Consider the following 23,790-nt stretch of genomic DNA (forward strand, 5'->3'; position numbering starts at 1 on the left):
TCCTAAATTCCTTGGTTTCCATTGCGTGAAGCTGAGAAAGGTGAGAGGCAGGAGCGCCATCCCACAGGGGAGAGCAGTGCTCAATCAGGCTGCGGACAAAAGCTTTGAAAGTGGTGTTTTCACTCCACGTGCTTGGGGAAACAACAATGAAGGGGTCGAGAAAAAAATCTCAGAAATATTAAAATGTTGTTTCCGCCCGGTTTCGAACCAGGGACTTTTCACGTGTTAGGCGAGCGTGATAACCACTACACCACGGAAACCTGTGTGAGTCACTAATTCCATCATGTTATTTAATAAATAATCTCTCACTGGTGACAACACATCATTTTGGATGATTGATGAAGAACGAAACAGAAAAGCGAATGAATCTGGTGTTCAGAACAAGTGTTCTCCATTCCTCATGTCGTGTCGAACTGTTCGTGACGTCACTTACTTCGTTGAAAAAACATCCACATTATATTGAATTTCGAGCACAAACACAAACTTGAGCTTTGGATAACGTAAAATGAGTTTTGAATGATACTTTTTGTGAAACAAAAAAATGAAACCGTGAAAAGTAAAAATAACATGTTTCCGCCCGGGTTCGAACCGAGGACCTTTCGCGTGTGAAGCAAACGTGATTACCACTTCACTACGGAAACTGGGACACACCAACAACCCGAGGGAAGGGAGACAACACGGAAGGGTGTTTATTTAAGATAATTTGAACAATTCAAGTGATGATGTGTTTATTTAAGATAATTTTTATAATTCAAGTGATGATGCGTTTATCATCACTTGAATTACACTACGCCCCCTCTAATTTGACTACGCCCCCACAAACCCCCTGTCTCGCCCCCACTCTCCCACCTCCTCTCTCACCCGTCTCCAGTAGGTGCGTGTCCGTAGGTGCGTGCCCGAAGGTGCGTGCCAGTATGTGCAGCTTCGTTCCTTCGCTCTCGAAAACGACGACTGGATTGGGGAATTGTTTCAATGAGATCGGACCAACCGTATCATAAATGTCCATAACTTGGGAAACACCTGGGAAACATACGCAGGTCCCCAGCGTCAATTGTGACATCATATCAAACGAAGAAGGAGAATTGTGACGCCTCCTCTCTCTATCGCCTCCCCTCTCTAGCCCCCCTCTCTTGCCCCCCTCTCTCCCCCCTAGTCTTGCCCCTCCTCTCCCCCTCCTCTCTCGCCCTTCTCTCTCGCCCTTCTCTCTCGCCCCCACTCTCACCTCCTCTCTCCCGTTGCCCTCTCTCCCCCTCCTCTCTCCACCTCTCTTGAATTGTGACGCCCCTCTCTCTCACCCCCCACTGTCCCTCCCCTCTCTTGCCCACCTATCTCGCCCCCTCTCCCCCCTCCTCTCTCGCCCCTCTCTCTGTACATGTATTCACAAATGTCTACCAAGCACAACAATTAATTTAAACCTTGGGGAAAAACAGCTTTCAGACCCTTGGGAAACAGCTCTTTTCCTTGGGAAAATTCAAACCTTGGGATTAATTAATAATTTGAACAATTAATTCAAACCTTGGGAAAGACACTTTTCAAACCTTGGGAAACACTTGGGAAACAGCTGAAACGGATAAGAACGACATCAAATCCTTGAAAAGTCACATTGTCAGGTCCCCAGCATCTATTGTGATGTCATACCAAACGAAGAAGAAGAAGAAATGTGATGTCAATCGTGCAAAAAGAATAATAACAATAAATAAACAAACATTAATTGTGACGCCATTCGTGACATCGTCGCACCGTGTCTTGTCATTGGTTGACAGATAAATGGCCGTAACTTGGGAACAGCTTGTCGGATTAATATCAAACCTTGAAAACGCACATACTCAGGTCCCCAGAGTCGATTGTGACGTCATACCAAACGAAGAAGAAGAATTGTGACCTCAATCGTGCAAAAAAAACAAAAAAATAGCAAAATAAACATTAATTGTGACGTCATTCGTGATGTCATAGCACCGTGTCTTGTCATTGGTTGACAAATAAATGTCCGTAACTTGGGAACCGCTTGTCCGATTAATATCAAACCTGGAAAAGGCACATCCGCACGGCCCCCTGCAATATTCCTGGCAAGTTTCAATCAGATCGGACTGGCGGTCGTCGAGAAACGGCGGTCGCAGACAGACAGACAGAAACACACATAGAGATTGCTGGAATTATAGATAGATAAACACATCATCAGTTGCATTATTTAAATTATCTTAAATAAACACATCATCACTTGAATTATTTGAATTCTCTTCAATAAACACATCATCACTTGAATTATTTAAATTATCTAAAATAAACACATCATCACTTGAATTATTTAAATTATCTTAAACAAACACATCATCACTTGAATTATTTAAATTATCTAAAATAAACACATCATCACTTGAATTATTTAAATTATCCAAAATAAACACATCATCACTTGAATTATTTAAATTATCTTGAAGTCTTTCTTTCAATGATGAAAATTAAGTGTGAAAAGACGATTTTAATCACCGATTTCGCCCGCGTGAGGGGACATCAAAAGTGCCGAATGAGCTGAACCGAATAACTGCAAACACACACACACACACACACACACACACACACACACACACACACACACACACACACACACACACACACACACACACACACACACACATACACACCTCATGTGCAAAACATCTCCAGTCGTATCGTGACGTCATTTCGAAAGTTGGGTGTTCACCTCCACTTTTCACTTCACGTGCTTTGGGGAACAACAGCGAAGGGTCGAGAAAAAAAATCTCAGGGAATATTAAAACATTGTTTCTATCCAGTTTTGAAACAGGAACCTTTGGTTTGTAAAGTGAATGTGATAACCATTATACTATGGAAACTTCTCTGACTCACCAACCCCATCATGTTCTTTAATTAATAATCTCTCACTGGTAAACTTCACTGGACAGAACATGAACTTTCAGGAAGGAAAGCTGGGAATTTGAAGGAGGTGGGTTTGGGGTGGATTGACGGAGGAAGAAAAGATTGAGGATTTTGATAAGACATGGTGGTGAACAGCTGGTTTGAAGACCTGGAGGGAAGAATGGGATTGAAGAGAGTGAGGGAGTTTATTCCAAAGGTGGGGAAAAAGAGGAATGAAAAAGTGAAGGTGAGCACTGATTCGTGATTTTTCTCGTTTTACCAGAAGGGGGTTGTTGGTGGACCTTGAGTACCCTGCAGAAATATGGTGAGGACAAATCGCAGAGAGAGCAGAGGGGGGGGACTGAAGAAGAGACGGTAGAAGACAGAAAGAGCACTGACCAACCTGCGGTGAGAGAGTGAGAGGCCCAAAGAATCAGCCTGATTGCATCCTAAATTCCTTGGTTTCCATTGCGTGAAGCTGAGAAAGGTGAGAGGCAGGAGCGCCATCCCACAGGGGAGAGCAGTGCTCAATCAGGCTGCGGACAAAAGCTTTGAAAGTGGTGTTTTCACTCCACGTGCTTGGGGAAACAACAATGAAGGGGTCGAGAAAAAAATCTCAGAAATATTAAAATGTTGTTTCCGCCCGGTTTCGAACCAGGGACTTTTCACGTGTTAGGCGAGCGTGATAACCACTACACCACGGAAACCTGTGTGAGTCACTAATTCCATCATGTTATTTAATAAATAATCTCTCACTGGTGACAACACATCATTTTGGATGATTGATGAAGAACGAAACAGAAAAGCGAATGAATCTGGTGTTCAGAACAAGTGTTCTCCATTCCTCATGTCGTGTCGAACTGTTCGTGACGTCACTTACTTCGTTGAAAAACATCCACATTATATTGAATTTCGAGCACAAACACAAACTTGAGCTTTGGATAACGTAAAATGAGTTTTGAATGATACTTTTTGTGAAACAAAAAATGAAACCGTGAAAAGTAAAAATAACATGTTTCCGCCCGGGTTCGAACCGAGGACCTTTCGCGTGTGAAGCAAACGTGATTACCACTTCACTACGGAAACTGGGACACACCAACAACCCGAGGGAAGGGAGACAACACGGAAGGGTGTTTATTTAAGATAATTTGAACAATTCAAGTGATGATGTGTTTATTTAAGATAATTTTTATAATTCAAGTGATGATGCGTTTATCATCACTTGAATTACACTACGCCCCCTCTAATTTGACTACGGCCCCCCACAACCCCTGTCTCCCCCCCACTCTCCCACCTCCTCTCTCACCCCTGTCTCCAGTAGGTGCGTGTCCGTAGGTGCGTGCCCGAAGGTGCGTGCCAGTATGTGCAGCTTCGTTCCTTCGCTCTCGAAAACGACGACTGGATTGGGGAATTGTTTCAATGAGATCGGACCAACCGTATCATAAATGTCCATAACTTGGGAAACACCTGGGAAACATACGCAGGTCCCCAGCGTCAATTGTGACATCATATCAAACGAAGAAGGAGAATTGTGACGCCTCCTCTCTCTATCTCCTCCCTCTCTCGCCCCCTCTCTTGCCCCCTCTCACCCCCCTAGTCTTGCCCCTCCTCTCCCCCCCTCCTCTCTCGCCCTTCTCTCTCGCCCTTCTCTCTCGCCCCCACTCTCACCTCCTCTCTCCCGTTGCCCTCTCTCCCCCTCCTCTCTCCACCTCTCTTGAATTGTGACGCCCCTCTCTCTCACCCCCCACTGTCCCTCCCCTCTCTTGCCCACCTATCTCGCCCCTCTCTCTGTACATGTATTCACAAATGTCTACCAAGCACAACAATTAATTTAAACCTTGGGGAAAAACAGCTTTCAGACCCTTGGGAAACAGCTCTTTTCCTTGGGAAAATTCAAACCTTGGGATTAATTAATAATTTGAACAATTAATTCAAACCTTGGGAAAGACACTTTTCAAACCTTGGGAAACACTTGGGAAACAGCTGAAACGGATAAGAACGACATCAAATCCTTGAAAAGTCACATTGTCAGGTCCCCAGCATCTATTGTGATGTCATACCAAACGAAGAAGAAGAAGAAATGTGATGTCAATCGTGCAAAAAGAATAATAACAATAAATAAACAAACATTAATTGTGACGCCATTCGTGACATCGTCGCACCGTGTCTTGTCATTGGTTGACAGATAAATGGCCGTAACTTGGGAACAGCTTGTCGGATTAATATCAAACCTTGAAAACGCACATACTCAGGTCCCCAGAGTCGATTGTGACGTCATACCAAACGAAGAAGAAGAATTGTGACCTCAATCGTGCAAAAACAAAAAAATAGCAAAATAAACATTAATTGTGACGTCATTCGTGATGTCATAGCACCGTGTCTTGTCATTGGTTGACAAATAAATGTCCGTAACTTGGGAACCGCTTGTCCGATTAATATCAAACCTGGAAAAGGCACATCCGCACGGCCCCTGCAATATTCCTGGCAAGTTTCAATCAGATCGGACTGGCGGTCGTCGAGAAACGGCGGTCGCAGACAGACAGACAGAAACACACATAGAGATTGCTGGAATTATAGATAGATAAACACATCATCAGTTGCATTATTTAAATTATCTTAAATAAACACATCATCACTTGAATTATTTGAATTCTCTTCAATAAACACATCATCACTTGAATTATTTAAATTATCTAAAATAAACACATCATCACTTGAATTATTTAAATTATCTTAAACAAACACATCATCACTTGAATTATTTAAATTATCTAAAATAAACACATCATCACTTGAATTATTTAAATTATCCAAAATAAACACATCATCACTTGAATTATTTAAATTCTCTTCAATAAACACATCATCACTTGAATTATTTAAATTATCTAAAATAAACACATCATCACTTGAATTATTTAAATTATCTTAAACAAACACATCATCACTTGAATTATTTAAATAATCTTAAATAAACACATCATTACTTGAATTATTTAAATTCTTGTAAATAGACACATGATCACTTGAATTATTTAAATTTTCTTGAATAAACACATCACCACTTGAATCATTTAAATTATCGTAAATAAACACATCATCACTTGAATTATTTAAATTATCTTAAATAAACACATCATCACTTGAATTATTTCAATTGTCTTAAATAAACACATCATCACTTGGATTATTTCAATTATTTTGAAAAAACATATCATCACTTAAATAATTTAAATTATCTGAAATAAACACATCATCACTTGGATTATTTCAATTATTTTGAAGAAACATATTGTGACGTTCACGGGACTTGAACAGTCCCGCCAACGTAGAATGAGCCGAAACGATGGAGGCGGTTTATTTTCTTATGACCCAAAGATGGCGGTTTTAATCGCTCTCCCGCAAACGGGACGAGGAAGGTGGCACGAGTCGCTTTTCACTGAGTTAATAGTGTTTATTTCTCCAACCAGAAATAATAAGACTCGGCAAGAGGAGGGATCCGGGGCGATTCGACGGGATGGTGGTGTGGGTTCGGGCGTGGGGAAAACACAAACAATTCCAATGGATATACAAATCTCAAACCCTCGAAGGCGCCAGGTACACACACACACACACACACACACACACACACACACACACACACACACACACACACACACACACACACACACACACACACACAACACGTAGCTGGTCCTGGTGGTCAGGTTGGCCGGTGGTGTAGACGCAACAGTCCCTGGATTGGCGTCGGACGAGCTGGCCTTGCGCTCTTCAGGGGCAGGAGACACCGTGGTGCTGTCGACCTCCTGGTCTTGGCCCAAGTCCGCTCACAGCCGCCAGGGAACCAGTTCTGGCGCCAAGTTGCGAGCAGGAGAGGGAGGCAGGTCCGCCCGCCGTTCGACCCCGTGCTCCGAGCCAGCAGAACCCCAGAGCCAACCAAGGTGAGGCACGAGGCACAGCAAGGCCACGAGACACGATCAAATCCAGGATCGAATCAGCCCAACAAACAGCACGCTCCCCGCACAACAGCCTCCACCAAAACGGTTTCTCTTTACCGATCTTCTTCCTCTTCGCCTTTTCCCCGAACACAGCCTTTTTATCCTCGAGTCCTCGTCACTTCCAATCGAGCCATTTATTGGCCCTCCGCCGTCGCCTTCCGCCAATCGTGATCACGGGGCGGAGCCATCCGCAGCACTGTCCTGTGGCATCACGGCAAGCCTCCAGGGAATACTAAAAGGGGTTTACGCAGACACACTTACCCTATCCCGTTTCCCTATCTAATTACGTGACAATTATCATTTCCCCCTTGAAGAAATGGACATTTACTAGACAACTTATCACCACTGAATTGTTACTTATTACATCGAGATCCTGGTAGACTCGAACAGCATGGCATACCTAATTAAACATCCTAATTACCCTTTGAATGCATACCCCCCCTCAAACGTAACAATATCCTCAGCTTTGATCTCCAGCAGACCCAATAATACCGTCCACCCAAATACCTCACTTGGTGGAACAGGTCCTGCTTTCTCAAACTTGAATCAAACGCAGTTATTATATTGATTTTTTTGTACAGTCCACAATAAGTGTACGATGTACGATAAAGTATTTTCGCTGTTGCTAAGCAACGGAGGTGTGCAAAGCAACCATTCATTTTTGTGTACATGCCAGCCACATTGTACACATTTCACCCAAGTTTCATCAAAATCAGACTCTTTCTCTTAGAGATATTCGCAATTTACCGTTTCTGAAATGTTCGACATGTACTCGCCCAAAACCTATCTCCTCCTACAAATATTTTTTGTTTGGGCTGCAAATTGGCATGAAGGGAGCTAGATAGATTACGCACAGAACTCTAAGCTTCGATTTTTCAATTTTCTTTTTCGATTTTTTTGACCACTTTTAAGGGCCGTTGCTGGGGCCCGGGGTCCCATATTCGAAAGCACACGATTCCCAGAAATATTGGTCCTACCTACAAAATTTAATTGGAATCGGTTGAGTGGTTTAGCCCCGAGGCTTGACCAAAGTTTCGCGGACAGACAGACAGATGGAAATGTCCAGACTTAGGGTGCTCCAAGAGCAGCCAACAGATGAGATTGGGGGAAAAATAAAGCATGGAGAACAAACACAAGGCCAAGAAGCTGCTAAAAGGGGGAACAAAACTCATCACTGAGGTTTTTGGTTCACAAAAAAATATTTTCACGAAAAAAATAAGTGACCACTATATTCGTTATTGTTGTGTGTCTGTCTGTCTGTCTGTCTGTATGTCTGTCTGTATGTCTGTCTGTCTGTCTGTATGTCTGTCTGTCTGTCTGTTTGTCTGTCTGTCCCGAGCATAGCTCCATGGGTTTTGATCCGATCCTGATAAAATTTGGGTGGGAGGTTTATATCAAGATCTCGTTGTGTTTTCCTGAGAATGGGCGTGGTGCGCCCATTATAGGCGGAGCCACGCCCAAAACACGTGTTTTTAGGGGGTTGCCGATTTCAATTTGCATCTTCTCCAAGGGGGTTTGTCTAATCTGATAGGGGTTTCAGTATTTGGTTAGCCCAATGGCACCTGCATCGCTTCACGAAGCTCGATTTTTCATTTTTGTCCCAAGGTCAAGGCCACAAGGTCACGAACTTAGAAAATTGCGAATTTTGACATAAAAATTTGTCTTCTCCGAGGGGTTTGTCGAATCTGGCAGTGGTTTCGGTATTTGGTTAGCCCAATGGTACCTGCATAGGCCCACAGAGCTCGATTTTTCATTTTCGTCCCAAGGTCAAGGCCACAAGGTCACGAACTTAGAAAATTGCGAATTGAGTTTTTAGTGGGTAGCCAATTTCAATTTGCATCTTCTCCAAGGGGGTTTGTCGAATCTGGCAGGGGTTTCGGTATTTGGTTAGCCCAATGGCACCTGCATAGCCCCATGGAGCTCGATTTTTCATTTTCGTCCCAAGGTCAAGGTCACAAGGTCACAAACTTAGAAAATTTCGAATTTTGACATAAAAATCATACGACCGCCCAAACTTTGAGAGCGAGGATGACAATATTTTTTATGCATAATCTTGAGGTCATTCCCCACCTAAAGTCTTGAAACCATTTTTCTCTATCTCGAACACCTTTCCCGTGGCGCCCCCTTCAAGTTTGTTTTTACGCTGATTTCATCAAAGTATGGATAATCCGAGGAGTGCGAAATGCCATATAGCCTACATGACGTTATATTGTTCCTTTAATGTTCCAGAGGAAGTTTTGCACCAAAGGTCTTAATCCTTGACCTTTGACCTTTAAAGTTCACAAAGGTCAAATTTTCAAAGTTGTGGGAATCAAACCGTGTTTTCGACCTTCTTCGACGAACTAACTCCAAGAAGCTATAGCACGTATCCTGTTTCCTTATTTTAATGTCCACAACATTGTTTTGTGACCTTTAAAGGTTATGAAAAGGTCAAATTTTGAAAGTTGTTGAACGAAACCGGGTTTTCGACATTTTGCAGCAAATAACCTGTCACTCACTCGTACCACATCATGTTGATCATTTTTATAACTTGGTCAAACATTATCACATTGTCTCATCCTTGACTTCTGAAACAATCTACATCGTCAAATACCGCTCGTGAACCATCGTCGTCTTCAGACTTGTTCCTCTTGCAGCCATGACAACCATTATTGTGGGCAACCAGGCCTGTGCAGCATTTTACACATGACCCTAAGCGTGATGGGATGTCATTTGCTTCAATAACACATCGGCCACACCTGTGTGGAAGTTCGTGCTTTCAATATACACTGATTTACCAAGGAGTTTCCAATATTTTGTCTACTACCTGCAGCTCAAATATTATAAAAACCAGGTAACGAGTCCATTTATGCAACAAAGATGTTATTGAAACCCTGTTTTCATCATGTAAGACCGGTCAGAGGCTCAACATATTCCCAAAGCAAACGATAATTGGTCATTTCGTTCTTTTTGGACTCGCGAGCATAAAGACTTTTAGACTCGTTGGAGATTTAAACAAAAAGGGTTATTGGTACCTGTCCACATCAGAGTCTTCACCTTCATCCCATGACCTGGCCAGAATCTGAACCACATGTCCAGGGTGGTACATCTGCAAGATCGAGACCCTGGTCTGGAAGACGGGCTCGTCGAAAAGTAACTCGATGAAATCCTGGCTTTTAAACCACTCGGGATTCTTGGGACAACGTCCGGTTGTCCGTCGGGACGAGTGGTCCCACGACACCCCGCATGTGCTCGGGCTTCTCAGTAAGTCTTATTCCCATTCTTTATTCTTTCATCGATTTCATTTCCTTTTTTGTCTGAGAAATGGTTAAGAACGTTCGATCCAGGGTCTTTTTTTTAGGTAAAATGACCTCCAGTCGACCATCTTTCATCAGATTGAAAAATAAAACGAGGACCACGTTTTTTTTTTTGTATACCTTGGTCGAGGCTCGTATGAGAGCGAACACACAACTCACAGCAAGGAGGCATGAGACAAGAGGGGCGGGAGTGGAAGGGACAAAACAGTGGGGAACAGACACATTAGGTGAACTGTGGAAGGGAGAGGGATGGACGGGGAACATGGCGAAGAGAAGATGGACATTACAGGGACTTTCAGGAAGGAAAGCAGGGGAATTGAAGGAAGTGGGCTTGGGTGGATTATCTGGGGTAGAAAAGATCGAGGATTTGGATGGGGGAAGATAAGAGGTGGTGGTGAACATCTGTTTTGAAAGCCTGGAGGGAAGAATGGGAAAGAATAGAGTGAGGAAGTTTATTCCAAAGGCGGAAAAAAAGAGGAATGAAAGAGTGAAGATGAGCAGTGATTTGTGATTTTGGTAGTTTTACCTGAAGGGGGTTGTTGGCGGACCTTGAGCGCCCTGTGGAAATGTGGTGGGGACAAATCGCAGAGAGAGCAGGGGGAGCAAGGCTGGAGAGGAGTCGGTAGAAGACAGAAAGACCACCGACCAACCTGCGGTGATTGAGTGAGAGGCCCAAAGACTCAGCTTCATTGCGGGAGATGCTAATGATCTTAAATGCCCTGGTTTCGACAGCGACAGGTTTCGACAGTTTGCCATCATGTACTGTGCTGTTGCCAAGTTTGAATGGAATCAGACCGTGCAGGGCTGAGAAATTGTTGGGGGCACATTGAAGTAACAAAATGGCTGCCAGTCGGCCATCTTGGATCTGATCTCGCAAAAAACGATGTGGAAATGTAAACCATCATTCATTCTCTGTGTGCCAGGTTTGATCGACATCAGTAAATGCACGTCCGAGAGAGGTTTGAGGACGTGTTCAAAATGGGGGTTTTACAACTAAAATGGCCGCTCGTCAGACATCTTTGATCGCGTCGCAAAACAAAATGAGGGGCATATGTGTACCATGGTGTGTTGTCTTTGTGCAAAGGTTGAACAAAATTGATTCACACATATCCAAGATATGGTTGTGGACTCCCACCCCTCTCCTCACACACCCTTCTACTGGAGTGTTTAACTCCCCCCACCCCCATTCCTCACTCTTCCTTGTTCTCCGATTCCCTAGCCCACCCCCACCCCTCCCTCCTCTCTCTCTCCTCCCCTCTGTCCTCTCTTGCTCCAGTCCCTCTTCTCTCCCTTCCCACCTCCTCTCTCTCTCTCTCCCTCCTTCTCCCCCATCCCTCCTCTTCTTCCCCCTGCCTCCTATCTCGACCCCCTCACTCCTCTTCTTCCCCCTCCCTCCTCTCTATACAACCCCTCCTCTTCTCCCCTCTATCCTCTCTCCCTCCTCTTACTCCCCCCCTTAATATCTCCCTCAGCAAACCGACGGGTTGTATTTGCTCGAATATAAATATCATCAGCGAGGATGGATGAGGATGATGTGAGCGAACTTCCTAGCAGAGGAAACATGACCTCGGGTTAATGATGGAGAGAATGGAGCAGAATGTTCATGAAGAACAACATGACGTCATTTGATTAAATACGTCAGCGAAGCGACGGGTGCTTGACTGGTACTGGTCCGATATTTAGATTTCCCACCCTGAACAAACCCCAGTACTTACCGTAACGAACGGCGTCGCCACCGTCCTCCATTTCGGTTCATTGTTGTGGATCGACACGAGAAACCGAGGTGTTGATCAACGACCTGGAGAGTACAGGTAAAAGTTAATAACGACCTGCAGAGTACAGGAAAGGGAACAAAGACCTGGATAGTACAGGTAAAGGGAACAAAGACCTGCACGTTTTGAGTCCTGTATAAACACTGACCATCTTTTCCAGCGAAGTCCATGACCAGGAACACGTGCTCACAAGTCCGTCACCGTTGACTCCGCCCCCAACGTCCAGAAATGGCGGTTGGTGCTCCGTTTAGATGACGTCATCAGGTTTTCACGTTTTTTCACTCAAAAACCGACTTTAATCTTATCATCGTATGTTTTCCTCCTTCAATGCTTTTCTAGATCTACGAAAATCTAGATTTGCCACACTTCCCGTCCTAAATCGGGTTGTGCTTAAATAAGAACAGAGTTCAATTTGTTCGACCACTTTATTAGCGTGGAACGACAATAATCAAACAAGTATTGAACAGGTTGAAACACCCACAACATCCCTGGCTCCGGGTCAGGCTGCGCATGCGCACTGGCACAGGGGACCGTCGATATGTAGAATTACCGTAAAGTACAATGTTCTCTATCTCCCTCCGAGTCTTTATTATGTTAATAGATAAAGGCTGAGAAAATATTAAGTTTAATGAATGAACAAAAGTTTATATCGCCCATCGTGTGACTATTCCATGGAGTAGTCCTTGTGCCAGGCAGGCACGCTGGTCGCTCTGGTGGATCGGCGTTGACCTATCGCTGGTGCTGGTGGTGTCACATCGGGCCCCAGTGGGGATGGGGCTCTCGGGGTTTCAGGGGCCGATGGTGGCGTCTGAAGGATCGCGCGCCTCGGTGTGCCTCGTCCTGGTGCTGCTGGCGTGTCTAAAACGGGTGTCGTCTTGCGCCGGGGTGTGCATACTGACGTCAGTGCCGGCGTGGGCCCCCTTGGCGTCGCAGATGTCACGGGTTCGCTGTCGAGGTCAGGCAGTTGCGGTGTTACAACGGGTGCAGGTACAGTGATTCGGGTTGCTGGATCATCATAGATAGACCGGGGTGGCAGCTGGTCATTGCGAACTGGGCTAAACTTGCGCAGGAATTTCCTGTTCCGAAGTGTGACTCTGCCCGAGCCATCGATCTTGATCACGTATTGGTCGTGTTGGCGTACCTCCACAATACTGCCTGTCTTGTCCCATTTTTTTGGGTGGAATCCTGTCTGGTTCTGTACGCGGACTTGGTCCCCTACAGCAAGTGGCGGAAGGCGTTTGGTGTGTTCTGCCCAGGTGTCGGCTGTGCGGATATGACGTTTGCGGAGGGCCTCCTCCCTCGCTTTCAGGGTCTCATGCCAAGTGTCATGCGGTCTGTACTTCCCGGGGATAATTGGGATGAAATCGCGTATCGGGCGGCCGAAGACACACATTGCCGGGGAGATCTTCGTGTCAGGGTCAGGCGTGTTACGATATTGTAGTATCGCTCTCTGCACAGCGTCAGTGTCAAGTTCTCCCTGCGGGCTGGTGTTGTCCGTGATAAGTCGTTTCATTGTCTTAACTCCAATCTCCGCGCGACAGTTGCTGTGAGGGAAGGCCACCGATGACAAGCGGTGGTGTACGCCCCATCTGTGCAGGAAAATCCTGGTCTCGGTGGAGGTGAACTCCGGTCCCCCATCCGACGCGAGCTCTTCTGGTGTCCCGTACGTCACGAAGGCGCGACGTAAGTGGTTTATGAGTCCGGCGGCGCCACCCGTCGACTTTGAGATGATCGGCCAGTTCGAGTATCTGTCCACTGTCACAAGGTAGTGTGCACCCCTGTGTACAAAGAAGTCCGAGCACACTGCCTGAAAGGGGTAAACGACCGGAATAGGTGGAGTTGGTGGCGCTCCAGGCTGTGATGGTGCCATCCGGTGGCAGTGTTCGCAGTTTTTCCGAGTGGCGCTGATGTCGGCCGACATGCCTGGCCAGAATACAGAGGATTCTGCGCGGGCGGTCATCATTGATACGCCCTGGTGGGCAGCGTGTAGGGCGCTCAGCACATCGCTGCGGAATGAGGGTGGTATGACTACTCGGTCCTTGTATAGGATCACTCCATCTGTCGATGTAATGTTCTCGCGGTACTGGTGATAGTCGCGAATTGTCTCTGGCATCTCGATTTTTGAGTCGGGGATGCCGTTCATTGTCATTCCCTCCAATATGTGCATATCGCCATCGCTGCTGGTGGCTTCCCTGACGCGATCCCATGTTACTGATCGCAATGATTCGAGGCCCGCGGCACACCATGCCAGGTTGTCCTCGACGTCGTCGTCATACTCCGGCTCAGTTTGGCGTAGGAGGGACAGGACGTCGGTGTGCGTGCTTGGTTGGAGGTGGGTCGCTATGGTGGCATTGTCATCTGGAAGGTTCATGAGTGGAGGTCGCGTGGTGCCAACTGGCCTGCGCGACATGGCATCTGCCGCCTTGTTCTTCATTCCCGGGATATGTATGATGCGGAAGCGATAACGCAGGGTCTTCTCCTTGAGGTTCCTGAGGCGGGGGTTGGGTATGTCGTCAAGTGCTCTGTCCGAAAGGAGTTTCAGCAGTGGTTTGTGGTCTACCGCAACGATCAGGTTCTCGCAGCCCAGTACGAAGTAGCGCGCTTTGTCCAAGGCGTCCGCGACTGCGAGAGCCTCGCCCTCTATGGGCGCGTATCTGGATTCTGCCGCGTGTGTAAATTTGCTGCCGACCAGGGTTATTTTCCATCCATCAGTGCAGCAGAATGGTCTAACTGGCACGCATCGGCAGTGCTTTTGAAGCAATCAGAATCCGATTCCCTCCTTCGACCAGTCCGTGGCGATGCATGTTGGCTTAGTTTTGTCAAATATGCGGACACCGTGTTCGATTTCTTGTACGATCACGTCTTTCGACTCGCGGAATATGTCCTCTAACTCCATGGACCACTGGAAGCGTTCTCCACTTTTCAGGAGCTTCCGGAATGGCTGCATTCGTTCGGCCATACTAAAGGCGTATGCCACCTGGTTGACAAGCCCGAACCACGATCTGACGTCGGTGATGTTACGCGGTTGTGGGAAATCGTGGATTGCTTCCAGGTAGCGGCTGCACGGTCGCACGTCGGTCATGGTGATGGTGAAGCCCGCGAAGTCCACCGTGGGTGCGCTGAAGACAAACTTCTCCGGGTTGAGGATGATTCCATTCCGGCCGCATATATCCAGCCATTGGACCGCCTGGAAGTAGCTCCCCTCAATCGTGTCTGACCATAGGAGCGTGTCATCTACGCACTTGGTCTTGTTACCAATGTCCGCGACGATCTCATCGTATCGTCGTGAGTAACCGTCCCCCGATGCCATATACCCTTGTGGGGCAGATAGGTACCGGTAGCGCCCCCATGGAGTGATGAAGGTCGTCTTGTGGCGGTCGTCCTCGTGTAGGCGGACGCTATGGTAACCGTTCCATGCGTCGAATACTGTCTTGCGCTTCCCGTTAGGTACGCGTCTCGCCTGGTGGAACGGGGATTGGGTGTGGTGGGTCTAGCGGAACGCATGCTTGTTCAAGGCCTGAAAGTCGACGGTGCGTCGCGGCTTGCCATTCTTTTTCGCGCAAATTACCATGCGGTGACACCATATCACCGGCGTGCCGACGGGTACTTCCTCCAACACGCCGAGCCGAACGTCCTGGTCGAGGCCTGCTTTTACCTCATCTTGCCAATGTATGGCCACGGAGATGGGAGTGTGATGGGCAACCGGTGTCGCGTTCTCACTGAGCATAAGACGTAGTGGCGGGCCGGTCATTCTCGGTAGTGGCTGGTGTGGGCACGTGTTGAATGTGCTCTGAGCATACATCCTGAGTAAATGTGACTGTAGTGCCTCTCTGTTGGCCTCGGTCGCTGGCATGGGGAGTGCGGTCGGCTTGGTCGGCGGCTCCGCGCGTCGCGGGCAGTCGCACAATTCCGAGGTCGTCAGATTCACCTCTCCGAGTGTCGGGAATCTGTCCGAGATCATTCCCAGGTCCATGCAGGCCGCGCGGGAGAGGAATATGCGGTCTGAAGAGTCCGTCACATACGCGATTTGGCGCGTCTCCAATCTCCGAGCGTCGTCACTGTTACCGGCGAATCTGACTACCACGGCTCCGAGGATACGAATTCCTCTGTTGTTTGCGGCCTTCATGGTCATGGATACAGGTATGAGGTCCTCGGTACTCAGGCCCATTTGTTGGACGACTTTAATGCCGATCAGGCAGCTCTGGCACCCCGTGTCTGCCATAGCGGGTAGGGTTACCGCGCGGGTGTGTTTCAGGAGGTTAAAGCCCAGCGCTTTGTAATCCTCGCGCTTGTTGGTGAGAGTGAGGTTGACGTATGGCTGCGGGTCGGATATGCGTTTCATCCACTTATCGCACATATCATCGTACAGGTGGTGAGCGAGGGGAAGCGTGCGCATTTCGTCCTCTGTGCTGGCCATGGTGACCGTGCATAGCTCGACGAAGGCTGCCGTCTGCTCGTCGTACATCCCGTCGGTCTCCTTAGATGGGGGTCTTGCCGATCGGCCGCCCAGGCACGCCTTGTCGAGGTGATTCTGGCGGTCACACTTCCGGCACTTTTACCGTATCCGGGGCACTCGGCGCGTCTGGCGCGCCATTGAGGCGTTTTGCCGTGGCCCACCTCGCCGCAGTAGATGCATACTCCTTCGGGCTTGGCCTTCCGTTTTTCCGGCCTGGCTCCTACTCTGGCGCGGACGTCCTGTCGCTTTCCCCGCCGATACGAACTACTGATCGCGTCCGTGCTCTGAGTGTCAAGCAGGCGCGATGCCGAGCGTTTTCCAGACTCTTTGGCCTCGATATACTCTATCATGTCCTTTAATGGCATGTCCTGGTTCTTCTCACCGAGTAGGTCAAGTTGTATTGCTTGGTCCGCGATGCCACGGGCAACCACGTTGCGCAATATCTCTTCGGTGAAGTCGTTGACCTGATCGCACCCCGCCTTGGTGCACTTCATTTCATACTTGCACGTGTCCGCCTGCCCCTTGATGCGGGCGTGGAACGACCGAACGGGCTCCTCGTGTCCCTGCCGCATGTTCGACAGGGCCACTCGAGCTACCATCGTGTTCTCCGTCCGGACGGCGAGCGCCTTCATGGCGGCGAGGACGTCTTCTTCATCGCTGCCCACGAGGCTCCGACCCGCCGCGCGAGTGAGGTCCTTTCTCAGCTCCTCCTCACAGCACTCCAGTAGCTGCGCGACTATGTCAGGTCCGACAAGCTTAGTACCTGTTTTGTATTCGCCCCAGCGGGTTATGAAGTACGACCAGGCCTCGCCCGTTCCGGCCAGTGCTATGGAGGGACGCTTGAGTTTCTCCATCTTGGCATTCGAGCTCGCCGCCCTGGGGGCGGCGACGTGCACAGTGGCGTGTATACTCAACATGGCGGCCACCACTGCCGCCTCTGCGTGTGTAGCCATAGAGTCACAACCCTCGATCGGGCACTCTGCTTCCACCGGCGCCATAGGAACAGCTATTCTGGAGTAAACGTTCTATTTTCGGTGATGCACACGTGTGTACAGTGTCCTGGGGCGAAGATTGGGTACAGAACCCGAGAAATCCAAACTCACTGTCGACGTTCTCGTGGTCCGTTTTCACCCAGTCGTGTCCTCCTCAGCACCGACGATCTTTACTCGACTGCATCAAGTTGTTTGATTATAAATAAGAACAGAGTTCAATTTGTTCGACCACTTTATTAGCGTGGAACGACAATAATCAAACAAGTATTGAACAGGTTGAAACACCCACAACATCCCTGGCTCCGGGTCAGGCTGCGCATGCGCACTGGCACAGGGGACCGTCGATATGGAGAAGTACCGTAAAGTACAATGTTCTCGAGTGCTGATATTTGGAAATAAATTAAACCTCTGAACTGGCCCCTGGCCCGTCGTGCCCGTGTGACATTTTACACGAATACTCTTTAAATTAATAATTCATCTCTCTACGCGACGGAAACAACAGAAAAACCCGGGGTGTGATCCATCGCCATCGCTCGACTCTGTGTGGGATTTTTGTGGGATAACGAGTGGGTATAAACCAGTCTGATGCTGAAACCCTGATACATCACCCTTATACACCACCGTTATACACACCGTTATACACACCGTTATACACACCGTTATACACACCGTTATACACCACCCTTATACACCACCGTTATACACACCGTTATACACCACCCTTATACATCACCCTTATACACCACCCTTATACATCACCCTTATACACCACCCTTATACATCACCCTTATACACCACCCTTATACATCACCCTTATACACCACCCTTATACACCACCGTTATACATCACCCTTATACACCACCCTTATACATCACCCTTATACACCACCCTTATACATCACCCTTATACACCACCCTTATACATCACCCTTATACACCACCCTTATACACCACCGTTATACACACCCTTATACACCACTCTTATACACCACCCTTATACATCACCCTTATACATCACCCTTATACATCACCCTTATACACCACCCTTATACACCACCCTGATACACCACCGTTATACACACCCTTATACACCACCGTTATACATCACCCTTATACATCACCCTTATACACCACCCTTATACACCACCCTTATACATCACCCTTATACATCACCCTTATACACCACCCTTATACACCACCCTTATACACCACCGTTATACATCACCCTTATACATCACCCTTATACACCACCCTTATACACCACCGTTATACACACCCTTATACACCACTCTTATACACCACTCTTATACACCACCCTTATACACCACCCTTATACATCACCCTTATACACCACCCTTATACACCACTCTTATACACCACTCTTATACACCACCCTTATACACCACCCTTATACATCACCCTTATACATCACCCTTATACACCACTCTTATACATCACCCTTATACACCACCCTTATACATCACCCTTATACATCACCCTTATACACCACCCTAATACATCAGCCTTATTCACCACCCTTATACACCGCCCTTATACATCACCCTTATACATCACCCTTATACATCACCCTTATACACCACCCTTAAACATCACCCTTATACATCACCCTTATACATCACCCTTATTATACACCACCCTTATACATCACCCTTATACATCACGCGTATACACCACCCTTATACATCACCCTTATACACCACCCTTATACATCACCCTTATACACCACCCTAATACATCACCCTTATACACCACCCTTACACATCACCCTTATACACCACCCTTATACATCACCCTTATACACCACCCTTATACATCACCCTTATACACCACCCTTATACACCACCCTTATACACCACCCTTATACATCACCCTTATACACCACCCTTATACATCACCCTTATACATCACCCTTATACATCACCCTTATACATCACCCTTATACATCACCCTTATACACCACCCTTATACACCACCCTTATACACCACCCTTATACACCACCCTTATACATCACCCTTATACATCACCCTTATACACCACCCTTATACATCACCCTTATACACCACCCTTATACATCACCCTTATACACCACCCTTATACATCACCCTTATACACCACCCTTATACATCACCCTTATACACCACCCTTATACACCACCCTTATACATCACCCTTATACATCACCCTTATACATCACCCTTATACACCACCCTTATACATCACCCTTATACACCACCCTTATACATCACCCTTATACACCACCCTTATACATCACCCTTATACACCACCCTTATACACCACCCTTATACACCACCCTTATACACCACCCTTATACACCACCCTTATACATCACCCTTATACACCACCCTTATACACCACCCTAATACACCACCGTTAGACACCACCCTTAGACATCGCCCTTATACACCACCCTTGTACACCACCCTTATACATCACCCTTATACACCACCCTTATACATCGCCCTTATGCACCACCCTTATACACACCCTTATACACCACCCTTATACATCACCCTTATACACACCCTTATACACCACCCTTATACACCACCCTTATACACACCCTTATACACCACCCTTATACATCACCCTTATACATCACCCTTATACACCACCCTTATACACCACCCTTATACACACCCTTATACACCACCCTTATACACCACCCTTATACATCACCCTTATACACCACCCTTATACATCACCCTTATACATCACCCTTATACATCACCCTTATACACCACCCTTATACATCACCCTTATACATCACCCTTATACATCACCCTTATACATCACCCTTATACATCACCCTTATACATCACCCTTATACACCACCCTTATACATCACCCTTATACATCACCCTTATACACCACCCTTATACATCACCCTTATACACCACCCTTATACACCACCCTTATACACCACCCTTATACATCACCCTTATACACCACCCTTATACATCACCCTTATGCACCACCCTTATACACCACCATTATACATCACCCTTATACACCACCCTAATACATCACCCTTATACACCACCCTTATACATCACCCTTATACACCACCCTTATACACCACCCTTAGATACCACCCTTATACATCACCCTTGTACACCACCCTTATACACCACCCTTATACACCACCCTTATACACCACCCTGATACATCACCCTTATACATCACCCTTATACACCACCCTTATACTTCACCCTTATACACCACCCTTATACACCACCCTTATACACCACCCTTATACACCACCCTTATACATCACCCTTATACACCACCCTTATACACCACCCTTATACATCACCCTTATACACCACCCTTATACATCACCCTTATACACCACCCTTATACACCACCCTTATACACCACCCTTATACACCACCCTTATACATCACCCTTATACACCACCCTTATACACCACCCTTATACATCACCCTTATACACCACCCTTATACATCACCCTTATACATCACCCTTATTCACCACCCTTATACACCGCCCTAATACACCACCCTTATACACCACCCTTCACACCACCCTTATACATCACCCTTATACACCACCCTTATACACCACCCTTATACACCACCCTTATACACCGCCCTAATACACCACCCTTATACATCACCCTTATACACCACCCTTATACACCACCCTTATACACCACCCTTATACATCACCCTTATACACCACCCTTATACACCACCCTTATACATCACCCTTATACACCACCCTTATACATCACCCTTATACACCACCCTTATACATCACCCTTATACACCACCCTAATACATCACCCTTATTCACCACCCTTATACACCGCCCTTATCCTCTAATGCGTGGCCACGGGCAGACCCCTCTCAAACCATGTTTTCTTACTGGAAGATGTACTGGAAGGGGGAGGAAAAAATAAATAAATAAACAACGTCAATGTTCTGAAATCTCCTCTGGAGAGGAGGCTGGAAGTGGCGAGACACGTGACACATGGACCTGCAATGTTCATTGTTTTCAGAATTCTGAGACACAGCACAACACCGATTAAAGACGGGAGTGTGGTAAATGTAGATTTTCGTAGATCTGGGAAAGCTTTTCACGAGTAAAATGTGCTTTGATAAAAATTAAAGACGGTTTTTGAGCGATACCACGTGAGAACGTGATGACGTCATCGGAACGGAACTTGCCGCCATTTCCGTACGTGAGAAGCGGAGTCAACGGGAACAGACTTCTCACCACGTGTTGCTGGTCACGGTGTTTGAAGGAAAAGATCGTCGGTGTTGATACAGGAGGCCTCAACACGTGCAAGTCTTTGCTCCCTTCACCTTCCAGGTCGTTCACCATTCCCTCGGTTTTCCTTCTCAACACACACAGTGATGAACCGAAATGGAGGACGGCAGCGACGTCGTTTATTACGGCAAGTACTGGGGTTTCTTCAGGGTGGGGAATCCAAATATCAGATTTCCCGCCAAATTACTCGTCGCTTCGATGATGTATTTAATGAAATGACTTCATGTTGTTCTTCATGAACATTCTGCTCGATTCACTCTCGATCATTAACCCGAGGCCATGTTCCATCTGCTCGTTAGTCAGCTCACATCATCTTCTTCATCCATCCTTACTGATGATATTGATAGACGAGCAAATACAACCCGTCACTTCGCTGAGGGAAATATTAAGTTGGGGAGAAAGGGGAGAGGGAAGGGTAGAGAAGGGAGGGGGAAAAGAGGAGGGAGGGGATAGAGATAGAGGAGGCATGGGAGAGAAGATGAGTGAAGGAGGGCGAGGGTAGAGGGAGGGGTAAAAGAGGAGGGAGGGGGAGAAGAGGAGGGGAGGGAGGGAGAGAAGAGTTGGGAGGAGGGTTGGAGAAGAGGGAGGGGAGGATAGAGAGAGGAGGGGGAGGGATGGGAAGCGGCCATTTTAGTTGTATAAAAACCCAATGTTGAATACGTCCTCAAACATGTCTCGGACACGCATTCACCGATGTTGTTCAAACTTGGTAAATAATTAATAAATGATGGATTACATGTGAACGTCATTTTATCTCGAGATCAGATCCAAAATGGCCGACTGGCAGCCATTTTTTTTTTACTTAAACTTGTCCCCAACCATTTCTCAGACTTGCTTGCTCTGATTCTATTCAAACTTGGCAAAACGACATCACACAACGACAAACACATGTAACTCATTTTATTTTTCAATCTGATCAAAGATGGCCGACTGTGACTGTGACTGTGATTCACACCAGGGTCAAGTGACCTGGTCTGAATCCAAATTGATGATCGGAAATCAAACCATTTGAGAAGAGGAAGGATTTGATGTCTGAAGCGATGATGGATTCCAGAACCTTGCTGATGATTGGAAGCAGACTGATTGGTCTGTAGTTGCAGGGATCTGTTTTTACACCTATTTTATACAGAGCGGTAATGTTTGCAGATTTCTCTAATACCTTCAAAGTTCCCGAATATCCCGATATTGTTCCCCTTCAAAGGACATTGGTGGACATTCTTGATGGTGACTGTGGTTGCAACATTTGTAGCAGTTGTGTGAGGTGGTTGGCGAGCAGCCGACGACCCCCGGCACCGGAACAATATTATTATAAGTTTAGTTAAATAATTCCGTCCTGTTCCGTCCTGACGGAGCCGGAAGTCGAGTCGGCCCGACCGATCGCCCGGAATATAGATCGCCGCCCGGATAAGTCTGAGCGACGGGTCCTGGTACAAGAACAGAAATACGCCAATGGGCAGATCACGTGGGGTAGGGTCGATTGCCAATCTTCAATGTACCTAAATACCCTATATGATCCAACAACAACGTGATCCAACTACCAGGGTATTCCACCCTCGACGGAACTCGTATGGAACAAACCGCTGAGGCGAGCCTGTCCCGTACGCGGTTCCGAGCGGCTTAATCGCCGAGAACCGTCGGTCCAAATGTCCCCCTTTTACGGCAAACCAACGGCTTTCAAACTACCAACACACGAAATGCTCAGTCAATGAAAGAATCGACGTGACGAGCTGAAAACATTTCACAATTGGGGTATTTATTAATAACTAGTGCGTTCCCGTAAAAAAATAATAATAAAAGAAAAATTGTAAATAAATATTCAAACCACGAGCAACAAACAACAACCACACAGGCCGTTTCTTCGCTCTCGCGTGCCCGTACGTGCGTGGCCCGGAAATTCGCATATTATTCGCAGTTACGATTATTCGCAATTTAGTTTTAATACCCAATTATTCAATTAGCACCAACGTATTTTACCTTTTCGCAATGTCGTGGCAAGGAAAAACAAAAAGAGAAGAGAAGAGAGAGAAAAAATTTCCTTCCTGGTTCGGAGCATACGAGCACTCTGAT

The 23,790-nt window shown here is 46.9% G+C and overlaps 2 protein-coding genes, 1 long non-coding RNA gene and 4 other non-coding genes across 12 annotated transcripts in view; 1 reads left to right on the top strand and 6 right to left on the bottom strand.

The window, feature by feature from the left end:
* The window catches only part of LOC147008251 (uncharacterized), a 298,248-nt gene that overhangs the window by 107,067 nt on the left and 167,391 nt on the right, over nucleotides 1-23,790 (bottom strand). The window lies entirely within an intron of this gene.
* TRNAV-AAC (transfer RNA valine (anticodon AAC)) lies at nucleotides 188-260 on the bottom strand. The gene has a single exon. It is a non-coding gene; the product is annotated as a tRNA-Val (tRNA).
* Nucleotides 569-641, bottom strand: TRNAV-CAC (transfer RNA valine (anticodon CAC)). Its single transcript has one exon. It is a non-coding gene; the product is annotated as a tRNA-Val (tRNA).
* LOC147008257 (uncharacterized) lies at nucleotides 2,464-16,181 on the bottom strand. 2 transcript variants are annotated; one of them, XM_085865138.1, is made up of 3 exons: nucleotides 12,089-16,181; nucleotides 11,884-11,966; nucleotides 2,464-2,722 (listed from the first exon to the last, which is right to left on the bottom strand). In XM_085865138.1, exon 1 carries the CDS (start codon nucleotides 14,372-14,374, stop codon nucleotides 12,605-12,607), a length of 1,770 nt encoding a protein of 589 aa, XP_085721264.1. In that variant the 5' UTR covers nucleotides 14,375-16,181; the 3' UTR covers nucleotides 2,464-2,722; nucleotides 11,884-11,966; nucleotides 12,089-12,604. The 2 variants fall into 2 exon arrangements, with proteins under 2 accessions (XP_085721264.1, XP_085721266.1); XM_085865140.1 differs by lacking the exon at nucleotides 2,464-2,722 and adding an exon at nucleotides 4,178-4,341.
* TRNAV-AAC (transfer RNA valine (anticodon AAC)) lies at nucleotides 3,509-3,581 on the bottom strand. Its single transcript has one exon. It is a non-coding gene; the product is annotated as a tRNA-Val (tRNA).
* Nucleotides 3,888-3,960, bottom strand: TRNAV-CAC (transfer RNA valine (anticodon CAC)). Its single transcript has one exon. It is a non-coding gene; the product is annotated as a tRNA-Val (tRNA).
* LOC147008260 (F-box/LRR-repeat protein 4-like) overlaps nucleotides 21,412-23,790 on the top strand; it is a 36,143-nt gene continuing 33,764 nt past the window's right edge. For 2 of the 5 annotated variants that reach the window (XR_015053560.1, XM_085865270.1), the window contains exon 1: nucleotides 21,413-21,850. Coding sequence is in view for 2 of the 5 variants with exons in the window: in XM_085865270.1 (XP_085721396.1) it covers nucleotides 21,810-21,850 (41 nt within the window). In the remaining 3 variants the exon portion in view is untranslated. Of the gene's footprint in view, nucleotides 21,851-23,790 lie in introns of all 5 variants that reach the window. The other 3 variants (XR_015053561.1, XR_015053559.1, XM_085865269.1) reach the window with 3 other exon arrangements.

This window comes from Eptatretus burgeri, chromosome 20 (genome assembly GCF_056783735.1).
Source record: "Eptatretus burgeri isolate ZD-2024b chromosome 20, Ebu_testis_v1, whole genome shotgun sequence".
NCBI classification, from domain to species: Eukaryota; Metazoa; Chordata; class Myxini; order Myxiniformes; family Myxinidae; genus Eptatretus; species Eptatretus burgeri.

What these genes read in the sequence shown, in the direction of transcription:
- LOC147008257 (XM_085865138.1), bottom strand. Translation starts at nt 14,374, where the DNA reads ATGAAGAACAAGGCGGCAGATGCCATGTCGCGCAGGCCAGTTGGCACC.